This window comes from Spea bombifrons, chromosome 6, assembly GCF_027358695.1.
Source record: "Spea bombifrons isolate aSpeBom1 chromosome 6, aSpeBom1.2.pri, whole genome shotgun sequence".
Classification (NCBI taxonomy): Eukaryota; Metazoa; Chordata; class Amphibia; order Anura; family Pelobatidae; genus Spea; species Spea bombifrons.
The window spans coordinates 49,637,820-49,655,275 of NC_071092.1; the positions used below are offsets into that span (position 1 = coordinate 49,637,820).

General features: G+C 53.1%; 1 protein-coding gene across 9 annotated transcripts in view; it reads left to right on the forward strand.

Annotated features, from left to right (window-relative positions):
* The window catches only part of ADGRL2 (adhesion G protein-coupled receptor L2), a 59,176-nt gene extending 42,261 nt beyond the window's left edge, over nucleotides 1-16,915 (forward strand). The window contains exons 6-25 of one of the 9 annotated variants that reach the window (XM_053469239.1): nucleotides 1-74; nucleotides 328-431; nucleotides 549-734; nucleotides 995-1,033; nucleotides 2,246-2,429; nucleotides 2,992-3,114; nucleotides 3,318-3,523; nucleotides 4,130-4,303; nucleotides 4,505-4,714; nucleotides 4,882-5,102; nucleotides 5,364-5,430; nucleotides 8,965-9,056; nucleotides 9,846-9,890; nucleotides 10,064-10,090; nucleotides 10,967-11,135; nucleotides 11,671-11,799; nucleotides 12,132-12,228; nucleotides 13,142-13,270; nucleotides 14,123-14,140; nucleotides 15,951-16,915. The exon at nucleotides 1-74 is cut by the window's left edge and continues 226 nt beyond it. In XM_053469239.1, coding sequence (XP_053325214.1) covers nucleotides 1-74; nucleotides 328-431; nucleotides 549-734; nucleotides 995-1,033; nucleotides 2,246-2,429; nucleotides 2,992-3,114; nucleotides 3,318-3,523; nucleotides 4,130-4,303; nucleotides 4,505-4,714; nucleotides 4,882-5,102; nucleotides 5,364-5,430; nucleotides 8,965-9,056; nucleotides 9,846-9,890; nucleotides 10,064-10,090; nucleotides 10,967-11,135; nucleotides 11,671-11,799; nucleotides 12,132-12,228; nucleotides 13,142-13,270; nucleotides 14,123-14,140; nucleotides 15,951-16,726 — 3,070 coding nt within the window. In that variant the 3' untranslated portion in view covers nucleotides 16,727-16,915. Of the gene's footprint in view, nucleotides 75-327; nucleotides 432-548; nucleotides 735-994; nucleotides 1,034-2,245; nucleotides 2,430-2,991; nucleotides 3,115-3,317; nucleotides 3,524-4,129; nucleotides 4,304-4,504; nucleotides 4,715-4,881; nucleotides 5,103-5,363; nucleotides 5,431-8,964; nucleotides 9,057-9,845; nucleotides 9,891-10,063; nucleotides 10,091-10,966; nucleotides 11,136-11,670; nucleotides 11,800-12,131; nucleotides 12,229-13,141; nucleotides 13,271-13,479; nucleotides 13,547-14,122; nucleotides 14,141-15,950 lie in introns of all 9 variants that reach the window. The other 8 variants (XM_053469230.1, XM_053469236.1, XM_053469231.1 and 5 more) reach the window with 8 other exon arrangements.
* Nucleotides 16,916-17,456: the final 541 nt, after the last annotated feature.

The following is a 17,456-nucleotide window of genomic DNA, read 5'->3' on the forward strand; positions in this document are numbered from 1 at the left end:
GGCGCGGGGCATCAGCTGGCCCCAGACGCAGAGAGGAATGATGGTGGAGCGGCCGTGCCCCAAGGGAACTCGCGGTAGGTCTCCGCTCGGCGTCCGGGGGTCGGCGTCCGGCTCGGTGTCCTGGGATTGGGAGGCTTCGGAAAGCCGCGCCGTGTGTCGCCCGCGCCGTGTGTCGCCCGCGCCGTGTGTCGCCCGCGCCGTGTTTCGCCGGCGCCGTGTGTCACCCGCGCCGTGTGTCGCCCGCGTCGTGTGTCGCCCGCGCCGCTGACTCTAATCGCGGATTCGGGGGTCTCGGGTTCTGATTTTGTGTTTGTTTAACCCTCGAAGGGACGGCTTCTTTCCTCTGCGTGATCGCCAGCGGGACGTGGAGGGCGAGCGGCCCCGACCTCAGTAACTGCACCTCTCACTGGGTGAACCAGCTGGCCCAGAAGGTTTGTGAATAATTACTAGGGGGGCTTTGGCTTCACGCCGGTTGCACCGAAGCCTCCGTGTCTCCAGTCCTCTGCTGTGAAATCTCACGGCCGGCGGCTTGTTTTCTGCCGTTACAGATCCGGAGCGGGGAGAACGCGGCCAGCCTGGCCAACGAGCTGGCCAAACACACGAAGAGCCAGGTGTTCGCGGGCGACGTGAGCTCCTCCATCAGGCTCATGGAGCAGCTGGTGGACATACTGGACGCCCAGTTACAGGAGCTGAAGCCGAGCGAGAAGGACACGGTCGGACGCAGTTACACCAAGGTAGCCCCGTGGCTCCGCGCGCACGCTCTGTATAGAAAAGGCATAGAAATGCCCCGGGCCGGCGGCCGATGACTTTGGAGGTGGGGTTGCGCTGAGTGCCGAGTTGTTCCGGAACGTTCTTTGGCAGATCAAACACTCATGCGTTATCGATGGCGGGATTCGGGCAGTGTGTTAACCCTTTGAACGCTGACATTTAGAAAGCTTTATAATTGCTGCTAATCGGACTTTTATTCTAACATTCTGATTTTCTTTTTAAAAAGCTTCAAAAGCGAGAGAAGACATGCAGGGCTTACCTTAAGGTATCGCTTCTCCCGTGCCGCCCCCTACCACCCCTACCCGCCTCCGCCCCCTAACACCCCTACCCGCTTCTGCCCCCTACCACCCCTACCCGCCTCCGCTTCCCGCCACGCTTTCCCGCGTTCATCCTGCATGCCGATCAGTCTTTGATAAGCCATCTGGTGTCGGTGGCAGCTCGGCCCCCGCAGACAGGGGGCGCTAGATCAGACCTTTCACTGAGGGGGTCTGTATCAAAGACTGTGGCCCCCGTGTATCTGCATGCGTTCTCCCGGTCATTTAGCTTCACGCCGGCCGTATTCCCCGTGTGATCGGCCCCTGTTCGGCCCGCACCCCGTGGCACGACGGACTCTTTCTCTTGGCCTCAAGTGACTTCTGTGGATTCAGAAAAGCCCCGATAAAACGTTAAATCAAACGCCAACTTCCCCGATGCAGACGGAACAATTCCCTTCCCGGCGACAAAGGATTCCTCCGAAGCGTTTTAGTGACTAACGAAGCCGGCCTCCGAAGACCGATTTCTGTCCCACTTCAGTTAATGGCTGCAGACGTATCGGCTGGAATGCTCTCCTGTCCTACTTCCTGTTAGAAACGGGGAGGAAAAAACACTCTCAGGCCACTTTGCAGCATTGTCTACCTGGAGCCTGACTATGCGGGCAGAAGCAGGATATTAAGATGGATTAAAGCTAATTAATCTTTCCTTCCGAACGTCGTCTTTCTCCTCCGTTCTTCGGCGGCTTTGTCCGGTGGTGAAGAGGCCGCTGTCCTGGGGGGCTGTTTTCTTTCGCAGATCTTCTCAGGTTTCCGCTCTTTGGATTTTTCTATAGTTAGTGATTGGGGAGGCCGAGATGCCGGGGCAAACGTTTGTCTTTGGAGCCCGAATTGGTGATTAAAACACAAACAAGCCCGGCGGTCCGGGTTCGGCCCGTCCCCCGGAGCCTCGTGGCCGCCGGTGGCACCTATGAGCTGCTGGCGGATCAGTGGACGCTTCATTTATTTATAGCCGATCGAGCATTCGGACCCCCGGGTTAAACGCGCATTGATGACGTTCTGGAGCGGCTGATGGGTTTATTTTCCTTCTCGCGCATGTTCCTTGTATTTCCAGGCCTTGATTTTATGTTGCAAATCTTCCTTTTGTTTGGGGTAAAATGCTTTTGTTCAGGGATTGTGTGTTTTTGGCTGGCGTGGGGGATCTGACGCGGGTTTCTCCGTGTCCTCAGGCCATCGTGGACACCGTGGACAATCTGCTGAGACCGGACGCGCTGCAGTCCTGGAGAGACATGAATTCTTCGGAGCGAGCGCACATCGCCACCATGTTACTGGATACTCTGGAAGAAAGTGCCTTCATCTTGGCGGACAACCTCGTGGACCCGACGCGCGTCTCCATGCCCACAGAAAACATTAGTGAGTGCCCCGGGGGGCTCGAGGAATCTGTGTGGGGCGCGTTTACTAAGTGGGGCGCGTGCATTTAAAAGCAATAAGGGGTGTTTGGCTTTACTGGCGTGGCGGGGGGGTGATACTCGTGCGCTGCGTGGCCGTCCCTGTTCCTCCCCAGTGACTGACGCATCGTAACGCACTCTGTGGGGGTGTCCGTGGCCCCTCCCTCTGTAAGCCGCAGTTACATTTTTTATATATTTCCCTTTTCTCTTCGTTCTGTCCGCATTCTGTGAGAAATGCGAGAGAAACGCGGGAGATTGTGGATTAACCCTTTCTGTCAGCGCCCAGTAACTGTAAGCTGGGGGAATGGAACTGGCTTCATGTAAATCGAGTTCTCCGAGCGGCCAGAACCCGGCCCTGTGTCCTTTCTAATGGCCGTTAGACCCTCGCTGCGGGCCGCGCTCCCTCTCAATGCGCTTTCACTTTGTCTCGCGCACACAGCTCCGTCGCGCATGTCCAACAGACGTATAAAGACCGCATTGTGCCGGCCCCGCGTTTCATTTCTCTTTTCTTGTTCCCGATTTACTAGTCCTAGAGGTGGCCGTGCTGAACACAGAGGGCCAGGTGCAGGAGCTGAAGTTTCCCCAGGGCAGTAAAGGAGGCAATTTGATCCAGCTCTCCGCCAACACCGTCAAACAGAACAGCCGGAACGGTGAGTCCCCGACACGTGAAACGCGCCCGGCCTGCAACCGCGGCGTGTCCTTTGTTAGTAAATGCGCTGCGGAAACATCTGTACGGCGGCTCCGGTTTCCTGCTAGAGATAATGGGGCGGAATAAATGGCTCCTTTCAGCAGACTTTGCTTCCTTGATGCAGACGAGTTCCTTGCTAAGGATTTCTTTTCCACGTTGTTCCAGGACACGCAAAGTTTGTGTTTATTATGTACAAAAGCCTCGGCCAGTTCCTGAGCACGGAGAACGCGACCATAAAGCTGGCGCCGGAATTCGCCGGCCGCAATAGCACCATCGCCGTGAACTCGCACGTCATCGCGGCCTCCATCAACAAGGAGTCGAGCCGCGTGTACCTGACGGACCCCGTGTACTTCACCCTGGAGCACATCGACGTGAGTCCCGACCCCCCGACCCCGGAAAGCTCTGCGGAGCGTTTATCAGCCAGCCAGCGATTGCTAGAACTTAATGAATTATTATTCTTAATGAGAACCGATTCGGTGATCGTCGTGGAAACGAGTCGGTTTCATTTACCGGTAACGTTCGCAGCGGGACAGCCGAGGCCCGACTCCAATTACTCTTTGTTGGCAAATCTAGGGAAATGGGGGGCATTTAACGAACATCCGCTAATTGAACGATTTCCCCGAATCCGAGTCCTCGTTCCTTTCAGAAATGGTATTTTTTAAGAGCTTCATTCTGGGTTCAGGAGGAGACGGTGAGGGCCAAGGGTACGGCTTGGTTTATAAACGTGTGTCTCCCGCCAGGCGTATTCAAAGCTCTGCCCGGTGTGCCGGCAGTGTACCCCGCGTCCCGGCAGTATACCCCGCCTCCCGGCAGTGTACCCCGCCTCCCGGCAGTATACCCCGCGTCCCGGCAGCCTGCTGTATAGAAGCCGGCGGTTACCGCGTATGGTTCATGCGCTACGCGCACGCTTGGACATGCTGGGGATTTAAAGACGCTGCCGGTGTCGGCTAACAGTCCTTTGGCCTTCTCTCCTTCAGCCCAATAATTATTTTAACGCCAACTGCTCGTTCTGGAATTACTCGGAGCGGACCATGATGGGGTACTGGTCCACCCAAGGCTGCCGGCTGGTGGAAACCAACAGAACGCACACAACCTGCGCCTGCAGCCACCTAACCAACTTCGCCATCCTGATGGCGCACCGGGAGATGGCGGTGAGTACGGGGGCTTTACCCGGAGATAAGGGGGCCACGTCTGTCTTATCACTTTGTCTCTTCGCTCGCCCCCCGGAGATGTCGCTGAACGAGGTCTTACACCATGCGCTCCGCGGAGTGTAATATCAGGCGTAATAACCGCCGCTCGGTATCTTCCAAAATGCAGCTTTTTAAATGCCCTTTTTTTTTTGCTTTTTTCAGTTCAAAGACCCCGTCCACGAGCTGCTCCTGACGGTCATCACGTGGGTGGGCATCGTGATCTCGCTGATCTGCCTCGCCATCTGCATCTTCACGTTTTGCTTTTTCCGCGGCCTTCAGAACGACCGTAACACGATTCACAAGAACCTCTGCATCAATCTGTTCGTTGCCGAGTTCCTCTTCCTCGTCGGCATCGACAAGACGGATCACGCGGTGAGGCCTTCGCTGACCGCGCGGCTGCTGTGGTTTATTGTGGGCATTGAACCGGTTTTATTAGAGATGCGGTGAAGACCCCGCCGCGTGCTGTTAGAGAGGAGGTTACCGCGGGAAGCTGAATATTGGGGTCTGCGTTAAAGTGGGGTTCTGTCTCTTTTCCGTAGATCGCGTGTCCCGTCTTTGCGGGTCTTCTGCACTTTTTCTTCATGGCTGCCTTTGCTTGGATGTGTCTGGAAGGAGTGCAGCTCTATCTCATGCTGGTGGAAGTGTTTGAGAGCGAGTACTCCAGGAGAAAGTATTACTACGTGGCCGGCTACCTCTTCCCTGCGACCGTCGTCGGCGTCTCTGCGGCCATCGACTACAAAAGCTACGGCACCGAGAAGGCGTAAGTAACCGGCAACGAGGGGGCTGCCCGGCAACGAGGGGGCTGCCCGGCAGCGAGGGCGTTTTATTTTACGTTTCTTCTGGCTCGTTATCTGTAGCACCGATCCGAGATCCTGCGCCGCCGATCCGGCGTCCTGCGCTGCCGAAGAATAAAACAAAGCATCCCGACAGCCTGGGGGGCAATGGGCCGGGGGTCTCAGAAATAAGAATTGTGTATGGTTACTTCTCCGGGTATTAATGCCGTTTTCTCCTCCTTCCGAAGGTGTTGGCTGAGGATTGACAACAACTTCATCTGGAGCTTCCTCGGCCCGGTTGCTTTCATTATCCTGGTAAGAAATTTTCCTTCTTGTAGAAAAATCTCCCCCGCCGGCTAAATGTATTTATTGGGATCCCCGCCGCCCGCCCGCCGGCCGTTCCCGGGGAGACCTCGGCCTTCGCTTCTCGCTAACGGGCCGCTAAACGCAGGATAGGAAGCCGGACTTCCCAAACCGGCCAATCACTGAAGGTTTATAAATCTAAAAACCGGTGCAAAGCGCAGAAATACAGGGAGGCTCCGTTGGTTGCTATGGTGATAGCTCCCTGTTTACTGGTTTCCGTCGCGGTCGCTGCGTTTATTTTGAGCCGCTCAGGAAATCGCGTCCTTTACACCTGTCCGTCTCCGGCTCCTTTGGGCCGGACTCGCCCCCTCAATAGTCACTAAAGATCGACTAAAACAAAAAGCAGGAGATTCCCCAAAAACGCCCCGAAGCGGATCGTCTGATGTGTAAAGCCTCGCCTGTCTCGGTGATGAATGTTTTTTTTTAAGAGATATCCGCCCGGAACCCGGTTATTAATCTCCGCTGTTTGCGATAACGTCTCCGGACCGTTCAGCCGCTTTCCAGAAATGCCCCTTTTTTCAGTATTTTCCTTTCGTTAGCGGAAATCTTTTCTGCATAAAAAGGCGAGGAATCTGCTGAAATTTACCGGCTAAATAGTTTGGAGTGGAAGGCGTAGATCCCAAAAGCACACCGCAGCCGCTCCGGAATCTTCCGAGTCCCGAACATGTCTCCCCCTTATATTATCTGGGGATATAGTCTGCCGGTTCCGTGTATTATCCGGGGATATCGTGCGCCGGGTTCCGTGTATTATCCAGGGATATCGTGTGCCGGGTTCCGTGTAGTATCTGGGGATATAGTGTGCCGGGTTCCGTGTAGTATCTGGGGATATAGTGTGCCGGGTTCCGTGTATTATCTGGGGATATCGTGCACCGGGTTCCGTGTATTATCCGGGGATATCGTGTGCCGGGTTCCGTGTATTATCTGGGGATATAGTGTGCCGGGTTCCGTGTATTATCTGGGGATGTAGTGTGCCGGGTTCCGTGTAGTATCTGGGGATATAGTGTGCCGGGTTCCGTGTATTATCCGGGGATATCGTGTGCTGGGCTCCGTGTATTATCTGGGGATATAGTGTGCCGTTTCCGTGTATTATCTGGGGATATAGTGTGCCGGTTCCGTGTATTATCCGGGGATATTGTGTGCCAGGTTCCGTGTATTATCCAGGGATATTGTGTGCCGGGTTCCGTGTAGTATCTGGGGATATAGTGTGCCGGGTTCCGTGTATTTTCCGGGGATATCGTGTGCCGGGTTCCGTGTAGTATCTGGGGATATAGTCTGCCGGTTCCGTATATTATCCGGGGATATCGTGTGCTGGGTTCCGTGTATTATCCGGGGATATCGCGTGCCGGGTTCCGTGTAGTATCTGGGCATATAGTCTGCCGGGTTCCGTGTAGTATCTGGGGATATAGTGTGCCGGGTTCCGTGTAGTATCTGGAGATATAGTCTGCCGGTTCCGTGTATTATCCGGGGATATCGTACCGGGTTCCGTGTATTTTCCGGGGATATCGTGTGCCGGGTTCCGTGTAGTATCTGGGGATATAGTCTGCCGGTTCCGTATATTATCCGGGGATATCGTGTGCTGGGTTCCGTGTATTATCCGGGGATATCGCGTGCCGGGTTCCGTGTAGTATCTGGGCATATAGTCTGCCGGGTTCCGTGTAGTATCTGGGGATATAGTGTGCCGGGTTCCGTGTAGTATCTGGAGATATAGTCTGCCGGTTCCGTGTATTATCCGGGGATATCGTACCGGGTTCCGTGTATTATCCGGAGATATCGTGTGCCGGGTTCCGTGTATTATCTGGTACCAGGCAGCGGAGGTTGACCGGGTTTAGGGTGTTATGTGCTAAGCCGGCAGACGCTGGAAGCCGCCGGCTCGTTCCGAGGCTCCCGCGGCTGGCGGGTTATTATATCTATGAAGAGGGAGCATGTAAGTACGCGGCGGCGGGAAGCCATTATCACGCCTGGAATGCTTTAATGAAAGCTTAGATCATGACACGTCAGGAACGGTTCTTATCACTCGGACGGCTCCATCTGCGTCGTTAATTATTCATTCGGTTCACGAGGAGTTCAGACTCGCGCTCGGGAACCTGCTTCGGAGAAACACCTCTTTGCTTGCGGGTCCCGGCGAGGGACCGTCTTCCGCACGGCTCGCTGCGCACGGATCCGGAGACCGGCCCGCTGGAGAACTCTCCGGGGAGGACTAATCGGGTCAGAGCACGAGCTTTCTCCCCCGTCTTATGAGATCCGTGTCGGCACCGCGGGCTGCGAGGAATGAATTTTTAACGGCAGAGCTCAGGCAGACATGATTCGATTGAGCAGGTCGATGGCTCCGAAGCGCACGACATACTCTGGCTGTACGCGGTGAGACGCGGAACGCGCCGGAATCTCAGCTTTCTGAACTGCGTGGATAGACATAAAAAATAATAGGCCTTCGGCTCGCTGTTTAGACCACCGGGCCCCATTTTTACCTCCGGCTCATAAATTCACTTAAACGAGAATTTTGGGGAAATATCTCTGCTTTTCTCGATGCTTTGCGGTCGCAGTGTTTGTGATGCGGGAGATCTCCTGCGGCTCCGCGGTGGCCCGTAACGCCCGTCCGGTGGATCTCCTGCGGCTCCGCGGTGGCCCGTTACGCCCGTCCGGTGGATCTCCTGTGGCTCCGCGGTGGCCCGTTACGCCCGTCCGGTGGCTCTCCTGCGGCTCCGCGTTGGCTCTCCTGCGGCTCCGCGGTGGCTCGTTACGCCCGTCCGGTGGTCGCCGAGCGGGGGTCTCGGTATCCGGAGTGAAGGAGGATTTATTTCTCCCCCTTTAGCTCGTCATTAAAATCGTTGTTTTCCTGAATTTCATGGTTAAAGCCCCCAGTTTGAGCCCACTGGTATTAACCCCTCGACGTCATGTCTGTGTGATTATGGTGGGAGCGGCATCGGCCCGGGCTCTCCGTGGACCCCGCATTCCTCTTATTCTGTGAAGGATTTGGGGGGGGGGCATTATTCTGGGGACGTCTCTTTATTTCCGTCCCTTTTTCTTCCCCGTTTTATTGGCCTCGCGTTCCTTTTCACCGGACCCCCGTCTCCTCGTCCCCCCCATCCCCCCGTCTCCTCTGTAACGGAGTTAAATGCTCGCGTCTCCGTTTGTTCGGCACACTGTGTTTGAACCGTATTAATAATGAACGTTCCCAGGGAGAGACGAGATTGGGGGCGACGTTCCGCGCGCCCGGCCCGCTTCCCAGAGGGAATGAGCTCCGCAGCGAGCAGCGCTTCTCGTGTTTACGGTAATTCCGGGCACTTTGGGCTTTATTCTGAGAAATGACAGGTTTATGGTGTAACCGCCCCCCCCTTCATCCCGCGGCCCCCAATAGACGTTCTGTGCTTTTACTTTGGTGTTTTTTCCGGTTATTATTTTATGAAAGTTTTTCTTCTTCAGCAGGATTTTTGTACAGATTGTAATATTGCAAATGTATTTATTTTCCTTTTTTCCTCCCCATCACAGCTGAATATCGTGTTTCTGGTGATCACGCTGTGCAAGATGGTGAAACACTCGAACTCGCTGAAACCGGACTCCAGCCGCCTGGAAAACATTAAGTAAGTGCCCCCCCCCAAAGGCGCTCGGCCGATGTAACGCGCCCCGGATCCAAACGCCGTGTCCGGCCAACGTTACACTCTTTCGGTGATGTCAGCGTGATGTAAGCGCAATGTCATGCGCGCCGATCAGTGCAGAACATTTGTTCTGGGAGATGATGCCAGTAAATGACATTAATTAAAGCTCTCCATGGAAACGGGGTAATTTCATTTGCATTTAAAATGCCGTTGGGGACGATGATCTCGAGGCCGATATCATTCCGTTGGGTTTGTTTAGTTAAATGACTTTCTGATGTAGGGACTTCCTGCCGTCCCGCGGGGATGCTCTCCATTACTGTTGTTAACTTGTAGATTATCTGTTGTCTCCGTTCTAATTAAAGAAACGCTTGCCCCGTGAGCTCCGCTTGGTCCCGTCCGTGTTCCGTGTCTGCGGGTTCTCTGTCTGTGTTCCGTGTCTGCGGGTTCTCTGTCCGTGTTCCGCGTCTCCAGGTTCTCTGTCCGCGTTCCGCGTCTGCGGGTTCTCTGTCCGCGTTCCGTGTCTGCGGGTTCTCTGTCCGCGTTCCGTGTCTGCGGGTTCTCTGTCCGCGTTCCGTGTCTCCGGGTTCTCTGTCCGCGTTCCGTGTCTGCGGGTTCTCTGTCCGCGTTCCGTGTCTGCGGGTTCTCGGTCCCGTCCGCGTTCTGTGTCTGCGGGTTCTCGAGGTGCGTGGCTGCGTTGCATGGTGCATGATGGGAGTGAGCGTGATTTTTAGCCTTTTCTTTCTCTTTTTCCTCCCCGTCTCTTCTGCGCGCCAGTAATTACCGTGTGTGCGATGGCTACTATAATACCGACTTACCTGGGTAAGAGGAACCCTGACTTTGACACTTTTAACCCTTAAAACCCCAGAACCGCACTTTGCCCCTGTCACTCTCCCTCACTCTCCTCGCTTTAACCCTTTGTGTCCGTCGAGGCTTCTCTCGCTGCTCCGTTTCTAACTCTGTTATTTTTCTCTTCTGCTGGTAACGCTCTCTAGATACGAAGATAATAAACCTTTCATCAAGTAAGCGCATTAGCCGGATGTGGAATGCCCCTCCTCTATCTGTGTGCCCCATGCATGCGCTTCCGTGGCTTAATAACGTGGCTCGTGGGCCGTTTGTTCCGTGTTTCCATCTCACGGCTCCGTCACGTTAGTCGCTCGCTTTACTCGTTCATTTCCGCTTCTCTGATGAGACGCTGTGGATTTGCTGCAAATTGTAGACATTGTGTCAGGGCTCTGCCCCCCCGCGTCCCCCCGACCCTCCCGCATTCCCCCCCACCATCCAACATCCCGCAGCCACCAACAAACCAACACCCCCCCCCCCGGTTCTCCGACCTGTAAATAATAGAAAAGAATTTTGGGGTTTCTGTGATTTCCTCCTCGTTTTTTTTCTCGTGTCGGTTGGTCCGGTTTAAGGAATCCCGCTTGCAGCCGTCGCGTTGCCGTCGCCATTCATTCTCTTTCATTCATTCATTCATTCTCTTTCATTCATTCATTCATTCTCTTTCATTCATTCATTCTCTTTCATTCATTCATTCATTCTCTTTCATTCATTCTCTTTCATTCTCTTTCATTCATTTGGGTCCCGGGCGGTGAGGACCCCGATTCCGAGTCGCTCAGCAGTGAAATGGTTAAATCTCTCGTTTCTGTTCCTGACCCCGGCGGGCGATTCTCTTCTTAAACTTTTCGATATTTATTTTTTTTGCTCGTTTTCTGTTAAAGCCCTTTTTTAGCAGCCGTTGTCTCCGTGAAGTCGTTGATTTCCTTCCTGCTCATTCGCAGCCCCCCCGTAATGAAATCCTGAGTGGGTGGGTGTCGCCGGTGGGTTTGCGTCGCCGGTGGGCTGCGTTAGGTGGTCGCGCCGCGCATGTCTGACCGTTCCTCTCTCCCCGGTTCCAGGTCGTGGGTGCTCGGCGCGTTCGCCCTCCTCTGCCTGCTCGGCCTGACGTGGTCCTTCGGCCTGCTCTACATAAACGAGGAGACGGCGGTGATGACGTATCTCTTCACCGTGTTCAACGCCTTCCAGGGGATGTTCATTTTCATCTTTCACTGCGCCCTTCAGAAGAAAGTAAGTCTCTGGCGGCCCCTCGGGACCCCTCGGCAGAGAGGATCGCCCGCCGTGCTTGGATGAAGTTATTTTTATGTCGGAAAAATTCTGTCGGCAGCGAGAAATCGCGCTGTGAAATGGAAGTTGCGAGTGGCCGGTGGCTTCCGCGTAGCGACCGGTACGGCGGGGTTATTACGCGAGGCGCCTCTGATCGCTTCCCCCCCGGTTATCTGGTGTTCTGGAGCAGATAATATCCGTTACCCCGCGGGGGGGGGGGCATTTCCTCGATCCGTGACGTTATTAATGCGGTCGGCGCTGCTCGTTATTATCGGATTATTCAACTTTTAAGATCGCGTCTCTATTTATTTTTTTTTTTTTAAGTATTTTTAGTAACATACGGTAAATATTTGGGTAAATATTGGGCTGTTACGGGCAAAAGGTAGAAAACCGCAAAACCCGTTCTGCCCCAGAGGCTTTTACCTGTAAAGTCCTGTTAGATTGTCAGCTCCCCGTCCCGCCGGTGAGTTATCGGTGTTTGTCGCGGTTTTGTTGACAGGTGCGCAAGGAATACAGCAAATGCTTCAGACACTCGTACTGCTGCGGCGATCTTCCGACCGAGAGCCCCCACAGCGCCGTGAAAGCCTCCACCACCAGGACCAGCGCCCGCTACTCCTCCGGCACGCAGGTAACCCGGAGCCCGGCGGGGGTGTCTATTCCCGGCGGGGGTCTCCATTCCCGGCGGGGGTCTCCATTCCCGGCGGGGGTCTCTATTCCCGGCAGGGGTCTCCATTCCCACGGGGGACTCCATTCCCGGCAGGGGTCTCTATTCCCGGCGGGGCTCTCCATTCCCGGCGGGGGTCTCCATTCCCGGCGGGGGTCTCTATTCTCCTTTCACCGAATGGATTTAGTTTGAATGTCCTTTAATGCGTAGGATCACTCAGTGATGGGAGTTGTTGTTTAACCCTCGCTCGTCGCCGGCAGTCGTTCTAATCGTGTTTGGTGATTTTTCTGTAATAGAGCCGAATCCGGAGGATGTGGAACGACACGGTGAGAAAGCAGTCCGAATCCTCCTTTATCTCAGGTGACATCAACAGCACGTCGACGCTTAATCAAGGTAATTCAATCGAAATCAATGGATCGGCCCCTGTGATGGGGGACGTCGCTTATTACTCCCATTTCACTAATTATCTGATTGCGAAGCTGCAGCCCCCCTGCATCGCGATGCTGAGATAATACGGGGTCCTTTTCCCGGCTTCGGCAGCCGCTGGTATCGGTGGGGGGGCTTCGGCAGCCGCTGGTATCGGGGGGCCCATTGGGCAGTTGCTGGTATCGGGGGGGGGCCCATTGGGCAGTTGCTGGTATCGGGGGGCCGTTCAGCAGCCGCTGATTCCCTGTTTGTTTTTTTATTATTTGGGTTCAGAAGCGGCTTTTTATATTAAAGAGGAGAGGAACTTGGATCCGTGTTTGTTTAATGTTTTTGAACGTTTCATATTCTGTGCGGAGATAAACCTTTAGTGTTTTTATTCCATCCGTTAACGAGCGTCGGCAGAGATCCGGCGGGGGGGGGGGAATCTGTCGCATGGTTTGCTGCGGCCGCTGCATGTCTCTCGCATTATCTGTGCAAAGCTTCCCGGCAGATCGTCTTCACCGTCCCCGTCTGCTTTCTTCCAGACTTTCTTTCCTGTTTTTCACGCTTTTTATTAACACCGATGTTTCCCTCAGGGATCGGCCGCTCTTAAAATATTCATTAAGCTTTCAATTCCCCTCCGAGCAAAAAAATAATAAACGGCCAAAGGTTTAAGGAGTTTTTCCCGTTTCAGCCGCGACTTCGGGAAACCCGATAGTAATTTGTGGGAATTGTTGCGGAAATCACGAAATGTCGTCCTTTCCGTAAAGCGAAATTAGCGAAACTTTCCCTCAATCCTCCCGTTTCTCCGATATAAATCGGTTTCCGCCAGAGATAAACCCGGCAAAGGATCGATGGGGGGTAAAATTCCAACTTATGTCTCTCTTTCTCTTTGCTTTAGGAATGACCGGCAATTACCTACTAACCAACCCTCTGCTCCGACCACACGCCACTAACAACCCCTATAACACGCTACTGGCCGAGACGGTGGTCTGTAACGCCCCCTCCGCTCCCGTCTTTAACTCTCCAGGTGTGCTTCTCTCTCATTACTAGCGTGGAGCGCGTTTCCCGGCGGCCATTCTCCGTGTATATATATATAGATATGTGTGTATACGTGTATAGATATATGTATATACATCCTTCACACTAACGGACGCACGGCCCTGCGCACGGCGCTCCTCGGAAGCCGCACTATATTCTAGTCGATTTACGTTATAACCGTCCATGTTTCCAACACAGGTGGCATAAACCTTAATATACTATTTCAGGACTGACGGCTCTCGGCGCGAGCGCCCATCGCTCAGAGGTACTCGTCTCTGTCGCCGAACACGCTATACTATAACACGCTATGCGATAACACGTGCCGCCTAACACGCTATACTATAACATGCGCCGCCGAACACGCTATACTATAACACGCTATGCGATAACACGTGCCGCCTAACACGCTATACTATAACACACTATGTGATAACACGTGCCGCCTAACAGGCTATACTATAACATGTGCCGCCGAACACGCTATACTATAACACGCTATGCGATAACACATGCCGCCTAACAGGCTATGCGATAACAGGCAATGCGATAACTGGCTATGCGATAACAGGCTATGTGATAACACCCTATACGATAGCACGCTATGCGATAACACGCTATACTATAGTGCAGGTTTCCGCGGGGCGCGTGTCGCACCCGTGAGTCTCGTAGCGTTTTGTAACCCAGAAATGGTGCTTTTCGGTCAGAATGCGTGGTTACGGAGCAGGAATTTTGGTAAATGTGCGTTGCAGGAAATGCTGTTTTAACGTCCGTTTCTGCTCTTTGTCTCCTTTTTCTTTTGTGTTTTTCTGTTTCTTTTCCTCTTCTTTCTGCTTTCGTCTAGCGACCTACAGAGAGACAAGTATGGGAGTAAAACTTAACTTTGCCTATCAAATGTAAATTTTTTCAGCATGGTTTCTAACGGGTTCCTTTAAAACATTAGCGATCATTAACGGCTCAGCGGGCAAGCGGTTCACACAATGAAAGCCACAAAAGGACTCGCTTCGGATGGAATCCGTCGGGATTTTCCGCCTCTCGTATATTTGCGATGCTGAAATAATTTGCTGTTTAAAGAGTTCTGTCGAGCAGAAATGTTTTCTTTTTCATCGTTTCTTCGTTCTCCCGGTAATCTTGCTACAGGCTACGGAAAGACTGCGAGTGAAATCACCTGATCGCAGGCAGCGAAAAAACCCCAAACCCCGCTGCCGCTTCACAAAAAACAAACCTTTAGTGCTTTTACTCCCAAAATACCGAAATCTCCACAAAATCTGCAAACCTAATCCGGCTTTTAGTTACATTCTAAAAAAAGAAAAAGCCTTTGTAGCAAAAAAAGCCGTTTCTGTGTTTATTTTCTGGCGGAAACGCTCCGTTTTATTTCAGAGGATTTTCTTTCATACCGCGTGACACAGTATGTTGGCGATATGTTGGCTGCGTGGAGCCCTCGCTGTGTTCACGTTCATTTGAAGATCCTCCGTGTTCATCTCCTATCTCTCTGTTTCCATGATCCTCACGTGCTCCCGTTTCCGTGATCCTCACGTGTTCCCGTGATCCCATGTTCCCGTTTCCGTGATCCTCACGTGCTCCCGTTTCCGTGATCCTCACATGTTCCCGTTCACCATCGGCATGTCTCTCGTGTCATTCAGACCGCTCACCCCTCCGAGCGCATGGTGGGCAGCGGGAGAGCGTCCTCTGAACACCCACCTCGCGGGGAGACCCCCTTCCCATCACGCACCTCCATGCTCCATGATTTGCCGTCATTTCCGTGATCCGTGTTTACAGGAATCGCTGACATTTCTGCGTTTGACCTCCAGCCCTGGGGTTTAACCCCTTAATGCCCCACGTTCAGTGCCGTCACTGCGACTCGGTGAACATTAACCCCCAGAAGCCCGAGGCGGTGACTGCCGAGCGCAATATCCTCAAAAAAATAAATAAATAAATAAATAAAAAGGCAAAAATTGCAGATGGCTTTTTCTGGCGTTAACCTCTCTTTTGCTGAACCCTTTGCTCTGAATACTTGCTGAGAAAGTTTAGTAAATCATTCTGCTTTCTTTTATTATCCGCTTCTCTTCAGCCCGGCGGAATGTGAGTCGTTTCACCGGCTGCCGTGTCTCGTGTCTCGATGCTTGACGTGTCTTCCCTGGTGTGACCGCTCTCAGTGTTTCTTCATTTTCCATTCTTTTCTTTTATTCCGCCCCAGACCAGGGTACTCTAGGAATGTTTTTTGTTGTTCGGATAGTTGCTTGCTTGTTTGTTGCTTTATGTTGTTCATTTGCTTTCGATTTCCTTCCTGCGTATCTGTTCAGTTTTTATCGTTTAGTGCTGTTTGGGACAAATAAACGTGAAATATTTCTTAAAAAACACGGGGGGGGGCATTCGTGTAAATAAACGCGGGGGGCAGCATTCGTGTAAATAAACGCGGGGGGGCATTCGTGTAAATAAACTGATTACTACCCCATGTTCCCCGGGATTCAGATTTTACCTCCCCCCACAAAAAAAACTAGGAGTGCGATGAATCCCAATTCAATGTGGGGAAAAAAATCCCATTTTGCTATTTTGAGCCTCGCTTTGTCCTAAACGGCATTAAACGTAAAAAAAATCTTGTAGTTGAATCGTTACCAAAAATCCCCAACAAGCGCATTCACCGCGATCCTTCGCTTCCCTTCTCTCCGCAGGACATTCGCTGAACAATGCCAGGGATTCCAGTGCAATGGCTACTCTACCGCTAAATGGTAACTTCAACAACAGCTACTCTCTGCGCAACGGGGACTACGGCGGCGGCGGCGGCGGGCCGGCGGTGGACTGCGGGCTGAGCCTCAACGACACGGCGTTCGAAAAAATGATCATTTCAGAACTGGTGCACAACAACCTGCGCTGCAGCGGCAAGAGCCACAATCTGGAGCGCAGCCTGCCGGCCACGGCCGCCGTCGGCGGGAGCAGCAGCGAGGACGACGCCATCGTGGCGGACGCTTCTTCTCTGATGCACGGGGACAACCCGGGCCTGGAGCTTCACCACAAAGAGCTGGAGGCCCCGCTCATCCCGCAGCGGACTCACTCTCTTCTGTATCACCCGCAGAAAAAAGCGAAGCCCGACGGGACCGACAGCTACGTGTCGCAGCTGACGGCGGAGGCCGAAGACAATCTCCAGTCCCCGAACAGGGATTCTCTGTACACCAGTATGCCCAACCTGCGGGACTCGCCTTACCCAGAGAGTAGCCCCGACGGCAACGACGACGACGACACCGACGACCTGTCTCCCTCGCGTAAGAGCGAAAACGAGGACGTTTACTATAAAAGCATGCCAAACCTCGGGGCCGGCCACCACCTGCAGATGTACTACCAGATCAGCAGAGGCAACAGCGACGGCTACATCCTGCCCCTCAACAAGGAGGGCTGCGTCCCCGAGGGCGACGTCAGGGAAGGACAGATGCAGCTGGTCACGAGCCTTTAATAGACATTTTTTTTTTGTTTGTTTTTTTTAAGGAAGGCAGACGCTCGCGGGTCTCAGAGACGTTTTCAGCGGAGGCCGTGCTTTCCCGCCATGGCCCGCCGCGACCCGCCGTGACTCGCCGCGACCTGCCGCTCTCCGTCCGCCGGAGATTAATGGACTTTCTCAGTTCTGTGAATTTTTTTTTTTTTTTTATAAAGCAAAAAAAAAAAAAAAACCCAAGAAACTTTGTATATACACAGAGTATACGGAAAATATTTGTTACGAGCAAAGAGGCACCGACATGGTATTTAACTCTCCGCCGCCCGCCGCGACGCTCCGGGCGATCGTTTGTAAATATGGCTGCCGTTTTTTGCGAGGCCCGCATTGTATTATATACAAGATGCAGGCTCTTTAAATCCTGTGGGATGGAGATTACTGTAATTTACGGTTTCTGGCAGGATCTTTGGGTTTTTTCCGCCCCTGCTTAGGTGGTGCAGATTCATTACGGCAAAGATTAAAAAGCGTGTGTAACCACTAGCAATCAAACCGCAGGGCCTTATTTCATACGTTTCTGTACAAAGAACTCTTATCCTGAAAATAAATGGCAGAATAAATTATATTTTGTTCTATTGCTGGGGTGAAATAACGTTTGTGTCCGGATGAAAAAGAATTTAAAGGAGTCCAGAGAAAATATTCCTTCGTTTTGATCACGTAATTTTTTCTTTTTTTCCCGCTTGTTCATCGTATTAAA